The 15383-nt window shown below is 41.0% G+C and overlaps 1 protein-coding gene across 3 annotated transcripts in view; it reads left to right on the top strand.

Annotated features, from left to right (window-relative positions):
* The window catches only part of RAD54L2 (RAD54 like 2), an 86787-nt gene that overhangs the window by 62368 nt on the left and 9036 nt on the right, over window positions 1-15383 (top strand). For all 3 annotated transcript variants that reach the window (XM_070738714.1, XM_070738712.1, XM_070738713.1), the window contains exons 4-15: window positions 327-466; window positions 3185-3319; window positions 6048-6277; window positions 6486-6668; window positions 6896-7029; window positions 8320-8516; window positions 9746-10088; window positions 10925-11102; window positions 11684-11935; window positions 13196-13314; window positions 14671-14789; window positions 15173-15272. In XM_070738714.1, coding sequence (XP_070594815.1) covers window positions 327-466; window positions 3185-3319; window positions 6048-6277; window positions 6486-6668; window positions 6896-7029; window positions 8320-8516; window positions 9746-10088; window positions 10925-11102; window positions 11684-11935; window positions 13196-13314; window positions 14671-14789; window positions 15173-15272 — 2130 coding nt within the window. The remainder of the gene's footprint in view (window positions 1-326; window positions 467-3184; window positions 3320-6047; window positions 6278-6485; window positions 6669-6895; window positions 7030-8319; window positions 8517-9745; window positions 10089-10924; window positions 11103-11683; window positions 11936-13195; window positions 13315-14670; window positions 14790-15172; window positions 15273-15383) is intronic.

Genomic DNA, 15383 nt, shown 5'->3' with positions numbered 1-15383 from the left:
GTTACCAGACTTGGTAACATCTCATTCTCTTCTATTGTTGCCTTAAACTCTCACCTATCCTTAATAGTTCAGAACAATGTAGGTAGAACATATTTGTAGAACATATTTACTCTCCTACTCTAGACTAAAAACTAATATCACCCTCCCCAGTTCATGGACTATACAGTGGCACTTGCATTCTACCTACAAGTGAAAAATAGCTAGTTTTTCTGACTCTTGTCATTTTCTTTGCTCAAAGAAGAGCAAGTCAGTTACATAACCAAATTGAAGCTGCGTTGACATATTTCGTGGAAATAATGCATTTTTTTCTGATTTTGTGCATTCAGAAAACTGCTGCGGGAAGACCAGTTGGAGGCTGTGACAAAGGCAGCGCAGCAGGAGGAACTGGAAAGAAGAAAACGGCTGGAGCAGCAAAGAAAGGATTACCAAGCCAGCATCCCCACTGTACCTTTAGAGTTTCTCCCAGGTAAACTTCACTCAAAGTATTGAACCAGAAACTGAATTGAAACCAGATGTAACAAATAATAGTTAATCCTGTCAGCATACTAACTTGGTTCCATAGTGTTTATTTTATTTTTACATTAATGCTCTGCCTAACCCTCCCCCCAAAGGAAAAAAAAGAACAGTATAAATGTAATTCATAAGTACCTTTGTAAATCACTATGTGTCTGTTTTTCTCTAATATATTTCTCCTTTTGATATCTGAATTATGTTTCATATTAATAATACAAATTGATTTCTGTGTTAATATGCCATTCAGAGAAGTAATAAAGATAATGCTTGCTTTAAAAGAATTAATGAAAATATTGTAAAAATTAGTCATTTTTAATAGAGCAGGCCTAACAACAGCATTTGTACGTAGAACAAATTGGTTCTAATTACTAACGGCTGCATTTGATTAATTCCAGTGTGAGAGAAATGGTGACTTTTATAAAAAAAGGTTTTGTTCTATTGTTTCCATTATTTTAATTTCCGTTAATTTTCCATTATATCTGAGAAACTATGCTTTCTACCACACAAATAAGTCAAACTGAGTTGTCCCTCTCTTTCTGAATATCAGTCATGAAAACTCTATACTTCATTAATGTTTTTTCTTGTCCCTCTCAATCACAATGTCACAGCCAATCCATTAAGAGCAGTTTCTTAAAATCTCTGATATTCCTTAGGATCAAGCCATATATATAACTACTATATTTAAAAATAATATTTCTAAAAACATATACAGTAACACCTCGTCTTACAAACTTAATTGGTTCTGGGAGGAGGTTCATAAGGCGAAAAGTTCGTAAGACGAGACAATGTTTCCCATAGGAAACAATGTAAAATAAATTAATGCATGCAAGCAAAAAAAACAATTGCAAAAACAGTACTCCGCTGGGCGCTGCCGCCCGTCTATCACCTTTTGAAACAGCCAGGCGCTTCTCAGCGTTCTCCTGAACGCTGAACCCGGAAGTTCGGCAAAAGTTCAGGTTCGGCGTTGGGTGTTTGGGTTTGGGTGGCCGCCGAGAAGCCCCGCCGCCCAGCTGTCGCCTTTTGAGACATCCAGGAGGCTTCTCGGCATCCCCCCAAACGCCGAACCCGAACTTTTGCCGAACATCCAGGTTCGGGTTCGGGAGAACGCCGAGAAGCGCCCCCGCCCAGCTGTCACCTTGCCAGAAGAGCCGCAGAGATGTCGGCCGGTCGGGAGGCTCAAACGGAGGTGGGGAATCCCAATAGGGAATTCCATGGGCGGAACTTTGACGTCACGGAGACGTCCTTCCTGGAGTCCATGTTTCGGCCGGCCAGGAACTAACAGAGGCAATTAAAACACAGAAAAATGTCAAAGCACCGGTACCAGATGGATTACCAGCAGAGACATATAAGACATTGGAAGAAACATTAGGAATTGTAATGTTGGAAATTTATAATGAACTTTTACTAGAGGCCAAGATATCAGATTCATGGTCAGAGGCATTTATAATTCAAATCCCGAAAGAAGAGAACTGATTTACAGAAAATTAAGAACTATAGACAATAAAATCTTTGCTTCAATAGTGGCGGATAGAGTTTTAAAAATCTTAAGTGAGTTTATACATTCAGACCAAAATGGATTTTTACCTAAAACGCAAATTAAGGATAACAATTCTGTATATATCTTCTATTCATATTCATTTTCCATCCAATCATAAATAAATAAAATCCAATATTTTCTTAATTACCTCCCCTTCAGAGGGGGCTTTTGTTGCTTTCCAGTTTTGTGAATAGAAGAAAAGTAACAGATAAGTAGGTAAATTATAGTAATAATGGTATTATAGAAATATCACAATAGGAAATAAGAAACAGGACTGTCACACATTGTCCAATGTTTTTAAATGTTTGTCTATGTATGTTTATATAGCAATAAAGAAAACTTTTTTTTAATTTAAAAAGATAAATAACACCAATTAAAATGGGAGGAAAATGGAAAATTAAAGGTGTTAGATCCAGGTGACAAAATTAAATAATTAAGGAGGCAGCGCTATAGTAGTATATAAGAATATACCCAAAAAGAATAATACGTATAGAAATATGGACATAGAAAAAATATAAGATTAATGGTTGTATTGTAAATTAAGAGACATTAGAGACATGAATTGCTTGTCTGCTAACCACAAAAATGGATTAAAAATGGATATACTCAGGGAAGGAATAAGAGAAGGAAAAAGATGTTCAAATGGAGTGTGTTAAAAAAAATCCTTTACAAAAGAAAAGATTCAGACTACATTAAAATAGAGCCATATATGCAAATGCTTGTAGTAAAGCTTTGGATGTTTTCCATAGTTTCAAACTGGCCTTAGGAGGGTGACTAAGGTGATCTGTCTATCTATTCTGCGATATCTTTCTGTGGTACCCTTTAGATTGTAGCATGGACAGTCTTCTGTTCAGCTTCCTTATATTCTTTGAAATTTGGAGCAAGGAAGTAAGTGGGTAGGTGGTCTTCTCAATGTTGGGCTATTCAGCAATGCAGCAAGACTAATGAGCAAGCACATTTGCATCTCTTTGGTGTAATCTGGATGAGTAGCTTATATAATCAGTGGTATCGAATTTGGTACAACTAGGATACTTCAGTGGTGTCAAACTTTGATGAGTGAATTGAAGAGAGAGCAGTTTTTAGTCTGATTTTCTCTCCATCCATTATGTACTGAGTTTATTGCTTTGTTTTTAGAGGAAATTGCTTTAAGAACTGCAGAAGTTGCTCAGCTTCCCCCCCAAGTGTTAAGTGAAGAGGTCATCTGCTTAGACAGCACCAGCAGTGGTAGTGAGGATGATTCCCAAGGAAGACTCCACAGCATTAAAGATGGTAAGAACGGATGGAAAATTTACTCCTGCATTATGGCTTCCAACATCTTTGTATTTTACAGTCAGTAGGATTTAAAAAACACACACATTCCAATCAGTAACTCCCTCTAAAGTTCCCAATTTGAAAAAATATTTTTACAAACTTATTTTTTTTAAATCGACTTGAAATAATTATGCTATATCAAATAATAACAAAGTATCCAGTAACTCATTACTAATCAGAATCAGTCAATATGATTACTTTCATATTTTCATACTTTGTTTTTATTTTATTTTTTATTAATCTTTTTGCAGTTTTCACTAAGTATAAAAGATGAAGACGGGGGGGCATAAGTCATCTTACGTACCGTATTTTTCAAAGTACACTATAAGATGCACTCCACCCACCCACCCCCACCCAAAAAAAGAGGGTGGAAATGTCAGTGCATCTTATACACCAACTACAGCCATTTTTGGCCTCTGGAAGCTCCGCACTCGCATCCCATTTTGGGTTGGTTTTTCACAAAAATGGGGTGCGCAAATTGTTTGGGAGACCTGCAGAGTGCTGCTGGGGGTTGGGAGAAGGCAGAAACACACCTATTCTTGTAGGGGAAAACGGGCAAAAACAGGCTGGTTTTTTGGGAAAACTGTGTTTTTGCTTTGCCCCAGCGAATAAGAGTACAGTGATCCCCCGGTTATTGCGTCCCCGACCATTGCGAACAGGGTAATTTGCGATTTTTCAACCCGGAAGTCAAAATACCATCTACGCATGCGTGCCCTTTTTTTCTATGGGCACGCATGCGTAGATGGCAACCGGGAGATCAGCTGCTGGGCGGCTTCCCTGGGTCTTCCCCCTCTTGCTGGCATCAGCGAGGAGTTTCCCCACCGCCCACGCAAACTCCTCGCTGCCGCTCGCCCGCCCTTCGCCTGCCCACGCCGTTCGCTCCCCCTCTTGCTGGCGGGAGGGCGAGAAGCCCTCCCCAGCACCCGCTCGCCCGCCCTTCGCCGCTCGCCCGCCCTTCGCCCTGGCGGAGAAATTCCAGCCCCCACCTGGTCCCGCCCGATCCTCCTCCCTGAGGCAGCTCGCCCTCCCATGGCCGCTTCCTCCACCCTCCATCGCAAGCCCTCGCCACCGCAGCCAACGCGCGCTGCGATCTTCAAGCCCGGTTCCTTTCGGCCCAGCATCCCGGGCCAAGCAGCTGCCTTCCGTGACTGAGCCTGGCTGGCCCGGAAGATCGTAGCGCGCGTTGGCTGCAGCGGCGAGCGAAGCCAAGCCGGCAGCAATGTCGCCGCCGCTGCAGCCAATGCGCGCTACGATCTTCCGGGCCAGCCAGGCTCAGTGACGGAAGGCAGCCGCTTGGCCCGGGATGCTGGGCCGAGAGGAGCCGGGCTTGATCCGCTGAGCCTGGCTGGCCCCGAAGATCGTAGCGCGCGTTGGCTGCAGTGGCGGCGACATTGCTGCCGGCTTGGCTTCGCTCGCCGCTGCAGCCAACGCGCGCTACGATCTTCCGGGCCAGCCAGGCTCAGCGGATCAAGCCCGGCTCCTCTCGGCCCAGCATCCCGGGCCAAGCGGCTGCCTTCCGTGACTGAGCCTGGCTGGCCCGGAAGATCGTAGCGCGCGTTGGCTGCAGCGGCGAGCGAAGCCAAGCCGGCAGCAATGTCGCCGCCGCTGCAGCCAACGCGCACTACGATCTTCCGGGCCAGCCAGGCTCAGTCACGGAAGGCAGCCGCTTGGCCCGGGATGCTGGGCCGAGAGGAGCCGGGCTTGATCCGCTGAGCCTGGCTGGCCCGGAAGATCGTAGCGTGCGTTGGCTGCAGCGGCGGCGACATTGCTGCCGGCTTGACTTCGCTCACTCGCCGCTAAGGAGCCGAAGATTGGGGGGCGGCGCGGCTCTTTTAAAACATCGCCGCCGACATGGGGGGCTTGCTAGCACCCCCCCAAACCCGGGTTCGGGGTTCGGGGGGGTGCTAGCGAGCCCCCCATGTCGGCGGCGATGTTTTAAAAGAGCCGCGCCGCCCCCCAATCTTCGGCTCCTCGCTAGCGCTGCGGAAGTTTAAAACACCATCTGCACATGCGCAGATGGTGTTTTTACTTCCGCAGCGCTACTTCGCGAAAACCCGCTCGTTGCGGGGGGTCCTGGAACGGAACCCTCGCAACGAGCGGGGGATCACTGTATTCTACAAGCCTCCCAAACCCTCTCGCATCCCATTTTTGCAAAACATGGTTGAAAAACACGCAATATTTTCACAGAAACAGGTGTTTTTGCCTTTCCCCAACCCCTAGGAATACTGCAGGCTTCCCGAATCCTCTGCGTGCCCCATTTTTTGCAATAACAGGTGAAAAACAGGGTGCACAGAGGGCGTGGGAGGCCTGCAAAGTGCTCCTAGGAGCTGGAGGAATGCAAAAACACCCCAATTTTTCTGAAAAATGGGCAATTTTTGCAAAAAAAATGGGGCATGCAGAGGCTTTGGGAGGCTTGCAAAGTGCTTCTGGAGGCCGGGGAGGACAAAAACTTTTTTTTTCTTACTTACCTATTTGAAATCTTGGTGCATCTTATACACCGGTACATCTTATAGTCCAAAAAATACTGTATGTATGTATGTATGTATGTATGTATGTATGTATGTATGTATGTATGTATGTGTTTGTTTGTTTTATTGGATTTATATGCCACCCCTCTCGGAGGACTCACTATTTAGTTATAAAATATAATGGATGTGCTAATCCTCTTCATCTGGTTCTGTTGCAGAAGTGATAGAATTAAGTTCAGGAGACGATGAAGCCCTCCATATTGTAGACAGCAGTGATTCTGGCAATGAAGGGGATGATGATACTGAAGAAAGCAGCGGTGCCCATGTGAATGATGCTCTAAATCAGTTAGATGCTTCAGGGCAAGTAATTATTAACATCAACCATCCACCAAATGAGGAAGACCTGTATCTGGCTCCTCAACTTGCACGGGCAGTAAAGCCACACCAGGTATTGAAATTTCTGCTGCAGAAATGTACATAATTGTCACCAATTTCTCTTTTATATATTTTACTGTGACATGTCATTGATTTGTGTAAACTTCATTGTCCCACCCCTACCCCCACGTATTTGTATGCATTTACAAATTAGATGCTTAACCACTAATTTGATAGTAACCATCTGTAATCTCTTCGACACCATTTGTTATTCTTCCTAGATTGGTGGTATTCGTTTCCTGTATGATAATTTGGTGGAATCCCTGGATAGATTTAAAACCAGCAGTGGGTTTGGCTGCATCTTAGCTCATAGCATGGGGCTGGGCAAGACTCTGCAAGTCATCTCTTTTTTGGAAGTACTTTTCCGTCATATTAAAGCAAAGACCGTCCTGGCAATTGTACCTGTAAGTAGGCTGTAACAAAATGTTTACTTAAGTCTGTTTAGCGGGATAAAAGTCCTTTCAAACACTTAGCAACTTTTGATTTTTCTCAACTTCTGTATCTGCTTCATTAAATTTTGAAATAAGCACAAAATATTTGTATAATTATTTTTTTTTCCAGTGTTTAAGATACTGTAGAATGAAATATATATATAATTAATGGATCCCTTTCTTACCATTTATCTTATAAGGTAAATACTCTTCAGAACTGGTTAGCAGAGTTCAACATGTGGCTTCCAGCACCAGAAGCTCTTCCTGCTGACTATGACCCAAAAGAGATTCAGCCTCGCATTTTTAAAGTCCACATTTTGAATGATGAACACAAGTAAGGGGAATGAATTCTGTTTTGGAGATATTGTTTATAATTGCTGCTATTGGAGCACTTGGGCCCTGTTTATGGATCTTGCAAAGTTCCCTTGGCAATTCTCTTTATGACAACATCTGATTAATTTCAGTGCTACAATAAGTATCACTGCCAAAATGAGTAGGATACCATCCGTTAAATTGCCATCTTAGCTTGCTGTTTTCTTTTCTTTTCTTACAAAATATAAAAAAGAAAATAACTTTCCCAGACGACTTAAGCATATAGAATAATATTATGCTCACAGATTTGGGGGGCGGAGGGAGGAGCACCATATTGCATTTAAAATGTGAGCGGAAGCCACATTTTAAATTGGGTGTAAATATTTTAGGTTCACTGAGGAGCCAAGATTAGTGACAGCCATGGTTAATAGCAGGATTTGTTCTATCCATTGTATTTTGAACCAGCTTGACTTTCCAAATAGACTTTGAATATACATAATTTGCATATACAGTGATCCCTCGAGTTTCGCGATCTCGATCTTCGTGAAACGCTATATCGCGATTTTTTAAAAAAATATTAATTTAAAAAAAAACCACTTCCGCGTTTGGCTTCGGGAGTCAGCTGGGAAGCGGCGCGGCTGTTTTAAAAGGTCGCAGCCGGCCTGGGGGGCTTCCCAGCACCCCCCCCGAACCCCCAACCTGGGTTCGGGGGGGTGCTGGGAAGCCCCCCAGGCCGGCTGCGACCTTTTAAAACAGCCGCGCTGCTTCCCAGCTGAGTCCTGAAGCCAAACGCCAAAGGCGAACTTCCGCGTTTGGCTTCAGGACTCAGCTGGGAAGCAGCGCGGCTGTTTTAAAAGGTCGCAGCCGGCCTGGGGGGCTTCCCAGCACCCCCCGAACCCCCAACCTGGGTCTTCCCGGCCGCCCACGCAAAGGGGAAACCCCGGCTCCTCGCTGATGCCCGCCACTCGCCCGCCCGCCAGCAAGAGGGGGAAGACCCAGGGAAGGTTCCTTCGGCCACCCAGCAGCTGATCTGCTCGGTAGCGCAGCAGCAGCGACGAGCCGAATCGGGGTTTCCCCTTTGCGTGGGCGGCGGGGAACGCAAAGTCCACCATCTACGCATGCGCGGCCATAGAAAAAAGGGCGCGCATGCGCAGATGGTGTTTTTACTTCCGCAACCCTACATCGCGAAAAATCGATTATCACGAGGGGTCTTGGAACGGAACCCTCGCGATAATAGAGGGATCACTGTAGAGTTAAAATCTCCTTTTTCACAAAGACTGTCTCATTTATATTTTGTTGTTGTGTTTTCCAGGACCACTGCAGCCCGTGCCAAAGTGGTAACTGAGTGGGTGACAGATGGTGGTGTATTGTTGATGGGCTATGAGATGTACCGCTTGCTTTCACTGAAGAAATCCTTTGCTACGGGCAGAAAGAAGAAAAGCAAAAAGCAAACTGGCCCTGTCATTATTGATGTGGATGAAGAAGATCGTCAGCAGGAACTCTTGAAAGGTGAGAACCCACAAATCTCGTTTTACGTATATCTTTCATTTCCATTTAAATGATACAATCATTAGACAACTATTTTTACTAGCATTTGCACATGAACAGGCAGATATTCTGGAATTAGAAATCCACTAAGGCAGGGGTCTCCAAACTTAGCAACTTTTAGACTCATGGATTTCAATTCCAGAATTTCTCCACCTGCCTGGCTGACTAGGAAATTCTGAGAGATGAAATCCACAAATCTTAAAGTTGCCAAGTTTGGAAACCCGTGCACTAAGGAATATATTTCCAGCTTCATCAGAAAAATGATTTTCTAGTTTGTATGAATTATTTAATCCCAGCGACCAGTTAGGTCCCACAGAATGGGCCTTCTCCGGGTCCCGTCAACTAAACAATGTCATTTGGCAGGGCCCAGGGGAAGAGCCTTCTCTGTGGCAGCCCCGGCCCTCTGGAACCAACTTCCCCCGGAGATTAGAATTGCCCCCACCCTCCTTGCCTTTCGTAAGCTCCTTAAAACCCACCTCTGCCGTCAGGCATGGGGGAACTGAGATATTCTTTCCCCCTAGGCCTTTACAATCTATGCATGGTATGTTTGTTTGTTTGTATGTATGATTAATTTTACAATAAGGGGTTTTTAGTTGTTTTAGTATTGGATTTACATGCTGTTTTTTATTATTGTTGTTAGCCGCCCCGAGTCTACGGAGAGGGGCAGCATACAAATCCAATAAATAAATAAATAAATAAATAAATAAATAAGTAAATAAATAATTTATCATTCCTTTATTAACATAATATGTATGAAAGCAGAGTTTCTCTTATATGTATATAATTGTTTTGCTGCCTGTTTCATTACTGTAATGCAATGTTTTGTGAAAAGATTTTGTTTTAACATTGTCCCAGTTCTCACTGTTTTTCACTGGTTTGCTGCTTTTTTAAAAAAAACTTCCATTACGAACACGTATTTAATTTCAATTGCCATTGCGTTCAGTGAAGAATGTTGTTGAGAATTGTAAATGATACTTCCCTAGCCTAAGACAGGGAAGTGTCTATCTCTTATCAGTGTTGTCTTGAAAACTGAAGCAGAGATTTCTGATATCCAGTAATCATTTCTGAGCAGCACATTTTCCTTTCTCCAAACTTCTTACTGGATTTAGCATAACTCTTAATAATTATGCCACTTTAATTAAGGCTAGAGCAGAACAGATTCCTTTGGAGACATTTCCTTTTCCTTTCAGGAATTGAGAAAGCTTTATCCCGGCCTGGACCGGATGTGGTCATTTGTGATGAAGGACACCGGATAAAGAATTGTCATGCCAGCACCTCTCAGGCTTTGAAAAACATCAGATCTCGGCGAAGAGTGGTTTTGACAGGCTATCCTCTGCAGAACAATTTAATTGAATATTGGTGTATGGTAGACTTTGTTCGCCCCGACTTTCTTGGTACCCGGCAGGAATTCAGTAATATGTTTGAGCGCCCCATCCTGAATGGACAGTGTATTGACAGCACCCCCCAAGATGTTCGTCTAATGAGGTATCGCAGTCATGTCCTGCACAGCCTGTTGGAAGGCTTTGTACAAAGGTGAGGCCATTCGCCACATTGTCAGTCCTTCAGTCTTTGAAAGAAATATTTAAATAATGAGAGGGTGGGCCCAGATTATTTGCGGGAGCATCTTCTGCCCCACATGTCCCAGCGACCAATTAGGTCACACAGAATTGGCCTTGTCTGGGCTCCGTTGGCCAAACAGTGCCGCCTGGTGGGTCCATGGGGGAGAGCCTTCTCTGTTGCGGCCTCAGTCCTCTGGAACCAACTCTCCCTGGAGATCTACAACACCCCCTCTCTCCTTGCCTTTCGAAAGGCGTTAAAGCCACATCTGTGCCGTCAAGCCTGAGCACCGAGAGCGACAGTTCCAGCCATTAGTTTGAAAGAGGGATGAGTGATTATTTTTTATAGTAGGTTTTATTTATTTCCGAATGTTTTAATTGTATTTATTTTTACCTTGTAAGCCGCCCTGAGTCCGCGAGGAGACCATCATTAGCAGGACCGTTTTGGTATATGTGTCATTAAATCTAGTTTCATAATAAGAGACTGCTTTGGTAGAATTATTCATTTGGAAATATGAAAATAACTTATGAGGACTTAATGTGCTTGAAGTATGTAATTAAATTTCATCACAGAATATATAATATGTTGAAGAAAATATACAGTTGTTAGATTATACTTGATTATAGACTAAACACTAAGATTTTGCAATAATTTGCTACGGAAAATTAATCTCCACATACAAAGTACTGGATCACACTTGTTATTTTATACTTGCTAATAATCCTACCTAAATTGAGGTGTCTGGTATTTCCTCCTTTCCATTCCTAATAGAATTTCTTTGCTAATGTTCTCTTCTCTCTTTGTTTCTGTAGGCGAGGGCACAATGTGCTGAAAGTTCAGCTTCCCTCTAAGGAAGAACATGTCATATTTGTGCGTTTGTCAAAAATCCAGCGGGCTCTTTATACTGAGTTCATGAATAGGTTTCGTGATGCAGGCAACAGCGGCTGGCTGGGACTGAACCCACTTAAAGCTTTCTGTGTTTGCTGTAAGGTGTGTTTTTAATAAAAAAGGGAGCAGTGTTTTGTATAGGGTTTCATGAAAATATTAACTGTTAGGATGATATTGGTATTATTTAGAGGTCACTTTCTTTTTATTCTACATCTTGAATGTTGTGTATATTTTTTTTCCTAACAATATGATGATAATACAGAACACAACTATCTTCTAAGACTCCCTAAATATTCCCTGAATAATGGTTACCACACAGCTTTAGATTGCAATGTGGCTTGGGGTGTTTTGATTAGAGTGCTCTGACAGCAATATTAATGACATGAAAAATACAGTATCTGTGTTTTTAATCATACTGATTTTGCAAAATAAACTTTTCCCACTTTAAAAGATTGGCCAGAAACCTCTTTGTTGCTTTTGCTGCAAGAGACTAATTTGGCTATTCCTCTGGAATTTGGTAAAATCACTGCTGCTCACACTCACCCCTTCAGTGAGGCAACAATAACTGTAGGTAAAGAAAATAGTCACCAGTCTCATGACTGGAAAACATCTAGGATTAATAATAAAACATAATCTTTAAGTATTTCATAATAATTGCCAAGTAATTTGCCATCCTCTCTCAGATATGGAATCACCCTGATGTGCTATACGAAGCATTGCAAAAAGAAAATTTGGCAAATGAGCAAGATCTGGATGTAGATGACCTTGGCACAGCTGGTAACAATTCACGCTGCCAGTCACAGGGCATTAAAGTGAAAACAGAGAGCAATGCTTTGCCATCTACAATTGGGGAGGCTACCAATAGCAAGTATATGCAGGGCATTGGCTTCAGCCCATTTCAGGAAAGAGCCAATCAGGTTGTAACGTATGAATGGGTGAGTACCAAAATCAAAAGTCTTTCATTTTTTTTTTTAACTTCTACCTTTTTTCTTGAACATGGTGGATGTTTGAAGCAATATCTTATATCTATCTACCTGTGCACAAATATATATTCATGCTATGTATGGACTCATTTTCCATAGATAATATTTTAAAGGTCATTTTATGTATGAAATAGTTCTGTGGAGTATTTTTCTTACCTTTGGCTCCACTTTTCATTTTTATGGAAAATCTTGTATCTTGTGCAATGAGTATCTTACTCGTTGCAGCTTCAAATGGGATCATACCATTTACTGCTATTATTATTCTATAGCAATTCTCTGATCATTCTTTTATTATCTGAGGATCTTTTTTATCTGTGATTTTTTAAGAATGTAGCTGATAATTGATTTGCTTGTAAAATTATCTAATTAGAATGAGAATATGGCCTATATCTCAGAGTTTAAGAACATTTGGGTTCTATGATGTTGAAAACGTTACAAACCCTTTTGCGTTGTCAATACTTTTGCATACATACAGTATGACCTAAAAGGTGATCTGTTCTCCCCACAAGTCCTAAAACTGGATAAAGATAACTCAATTAAATAATGGAGTCAAACCATTATGCTTGTTTAAAGAATAACTTTCCTATGCTGCAATGCAAGTCCTTGCATTTGCCTAATGTTAATGCTTTTTATTCAAGTCCAAAAGTACTTCTGTACTTACGCAGAAATACTAAAAAATCAAAAAAGATTCACAAACCTTTAAGTATCACTGTAGTTTAAAAGCAGTATAACAGAATAACAGAGTAGGAAGGGACCGTCAGGGTCTTCTACTCCAATCCCCTGCTCAAGCAGGAGACTCTATGTATCATTTGGTTGTCTAGTCTCTTCTTAAAAACCTCCAGCGATGGAACACCCACAACTTCTGAAGGCAAGCCATTCCACTGTTTCATTGTTCTAACTGTCAGGAAATTTCTTCCTATTTCTAAGTTGGTTCTTTCTTTGATTAGTTTCCATCAGTATATGAGAAGGTTTAGGAATTTAAATATCAAATCCTAGAGTAATTATGATATTTAGATGGATGATAAAGAAATTGTCAAGGGACCGGTTTTATGAGAAATAGATTTTTGCTATTTTTTTTGGATTGCTTATGAATGGATTTGTTTTTGATTATGTTTGTAAGGACACAGATATTATGGAAATCCATAATCCTGAGTTATAAATTGAATTGTGATGTAGCAAGTGTCACTGAGAGATATTCTGTTTTACCTGCAGGCTAAAGATATCCTTTGTGATTATGAGACGGGAGTCTTACAAAATTCACCTAAGATGGTGCTATTGTTTCATCTAGTAGAAGAAAGTGTGAAACTTGGAGATAAACTACTGGTGTTCAGGTAAAAAGGCTATGGGAAAACATTTAAAATAAATTGTAAAGCAGTCTGAATAAATAAATGCTATTAATTTCAACAGAATTATTCATTAAAACATTACCTTATAGAAATAGCATTTCCATTATATTTCTGCTGATTAACTAATAATAAACCCTTGTTGATTTTCTACATTTTTAAGATTATCCTTAAAAAATGCTTTAAAATGACAGTAGGTTCAGCCTAACTGGAGAACACTTAGCAAAGAACACTATATTATTATCATTACCTATTAAAAAAATTGCCGTTGCATTTGATTTTGAGGCATTTTTCAACATGGTTTTCCAAGTTGTAAAGATTTGGATGCAACCCATATGTTTCCATGATCTTACAAGTTTCTTGACATCTGAGATACAATTGGTTTTGACTGTAGAACATTGACCACTCAGTAAAGGATGCTTGAACTCTTATTCCCCTTTTTGTGTAAATGATGATATTATGAAAAGTAGCAAAGCCAGTCAACTAGAATTTGGGATTAAATATACGTTTTATGTTTCTGTTGGCTAGCATACTATTGATTTTATTGCATTCTACTTTTTATGACACAAGCAAAAATTTGACAACCTGAGCCTATTTTTCGTGGGAGAAATGTAGAACTATAACAGTTTAGAAAAAGAACTAGAAAAGTATGGAAAAAAATCTGGCAGAGTTTTACATCTCTCAGAATAGCTCCGTTGTTGGGTTTCTTCAATTGATAATATGGAAACTTCTACCTGCCATCATTATTTTTACATATACATTAACAATGAACTTCTTCTTTCAGTTTGAAATAGTTGCCCTATTCCTATTCCTCTGTTGGGCCATGCATATGATGGTGAGGATGGGTTAACTTACATAGAATCATTATGTGTAAAATTGGCTAATAGTGTAGACAGAGTCTATGTCAGGCCGAAGCCATTTTATTTGGGATCTTTGGCCTGCTACACTTTATACTATTCTACTATGCATTTTCTACTGTGGGAAAATGGGAGGGAGGGTTGTATGAGTTGTTGGTATGTAGCCATAACAAATTCTTTCTAGAAAGCCAAGGTCATCCTTTGTCTCTGCACCTGCACAGAAGGAGATGGGTAGATCCTGCCAACATGGCATGTGAAGATTGGACAATGTGATGGACTTGTGGGTGTGGAGGCAAAGAATTGAACTTTCAGCTGGGTAGTGAAACCCGGAGGATTTCAGATTCTGGTTTCACCCAGATGTACCAACATGGCTCTAATAATAAATTGGGACATAAACCTAACAGTCTAGACTTTACTACTTAAGCTGTAAAGTCAAGCATTATGTTTGTGTTTTTTGTCAATCTGAAATAAACTCATCTTTTTATAGCCAAAGCCTTTCCACATTGTCTGTCATTGAAGATTTCTTGGCAAAAAGGCCAGTGCCTTCTCTCCCAGGTTTGGATGCACAAGGAATCCATAACTGGATCCGAAATGTAAATTATTATAGTAAGTACAGCATATTCCTAGTATCTAGAGATTTTGGTGCTGAGTAGATCTTGAAAACATACCAAAACATTTGGTAGCACTTTTCCAAACTAACACATTTAATGAAAAAGCATAAGCTTTTGTGAAATAATTTGCTACCATACATTAACTCTCCTCCAGTGTTGAAAAATATTACTTTTCTTGCATTTTTTCATGATAGAAGCATTGTCTTGGTTGCAAGATTTTTCAATAATGTTTTGGTAAGAAGTAGCTTTAAATGGATTTTTCCCTATTTGTTGTATCACATCAGTTCTCTCAAACAATCACTTTTTGTACTCTACAAAGTTTTATTTTGATAGAAGTTATGCAGAAATGTTTGTAATAATCTAATTCTTCTCACACAGGACTGGATGGAAGTACCTCTGCCTCAGAGAGAGAACGATTGATTAACCAGTTCAATGATCCTAGCAACATTTCTGTTTGTCTCTTCCTTCTTTCAACAAGGTACATTCAAATACTAAGGATAGAGACATATGAGTGACTATGAAGAATAGTGGATAGTGTTCCTCCTGAAAAAGGGTGGAATCTACTTCATTTAAGGAGCATTTAGAATTT

This window comes from Erythrolamprus reginae, chromosome 2 (genome assembly GCF_031021105.1).
Source record: "Erythrolamprus reginae isolate rEryReg1 chromosome 2, rEryReg1.hap1, whole genome shotgun sequence".
Classification (NCBI taxonomy): domain Eukaryota; kingdom Metazoa; phylum Chordata; class Lepidosauria; order Squamata; family Dipsadidae; genus Erythrolamprus; species Erythrolamprus reginae.
The sequence above is the reverse complement of the archived record's forward strand: the minus strand, read 5'-3'. Positions and strand labels throughout refer to the sequence as shown.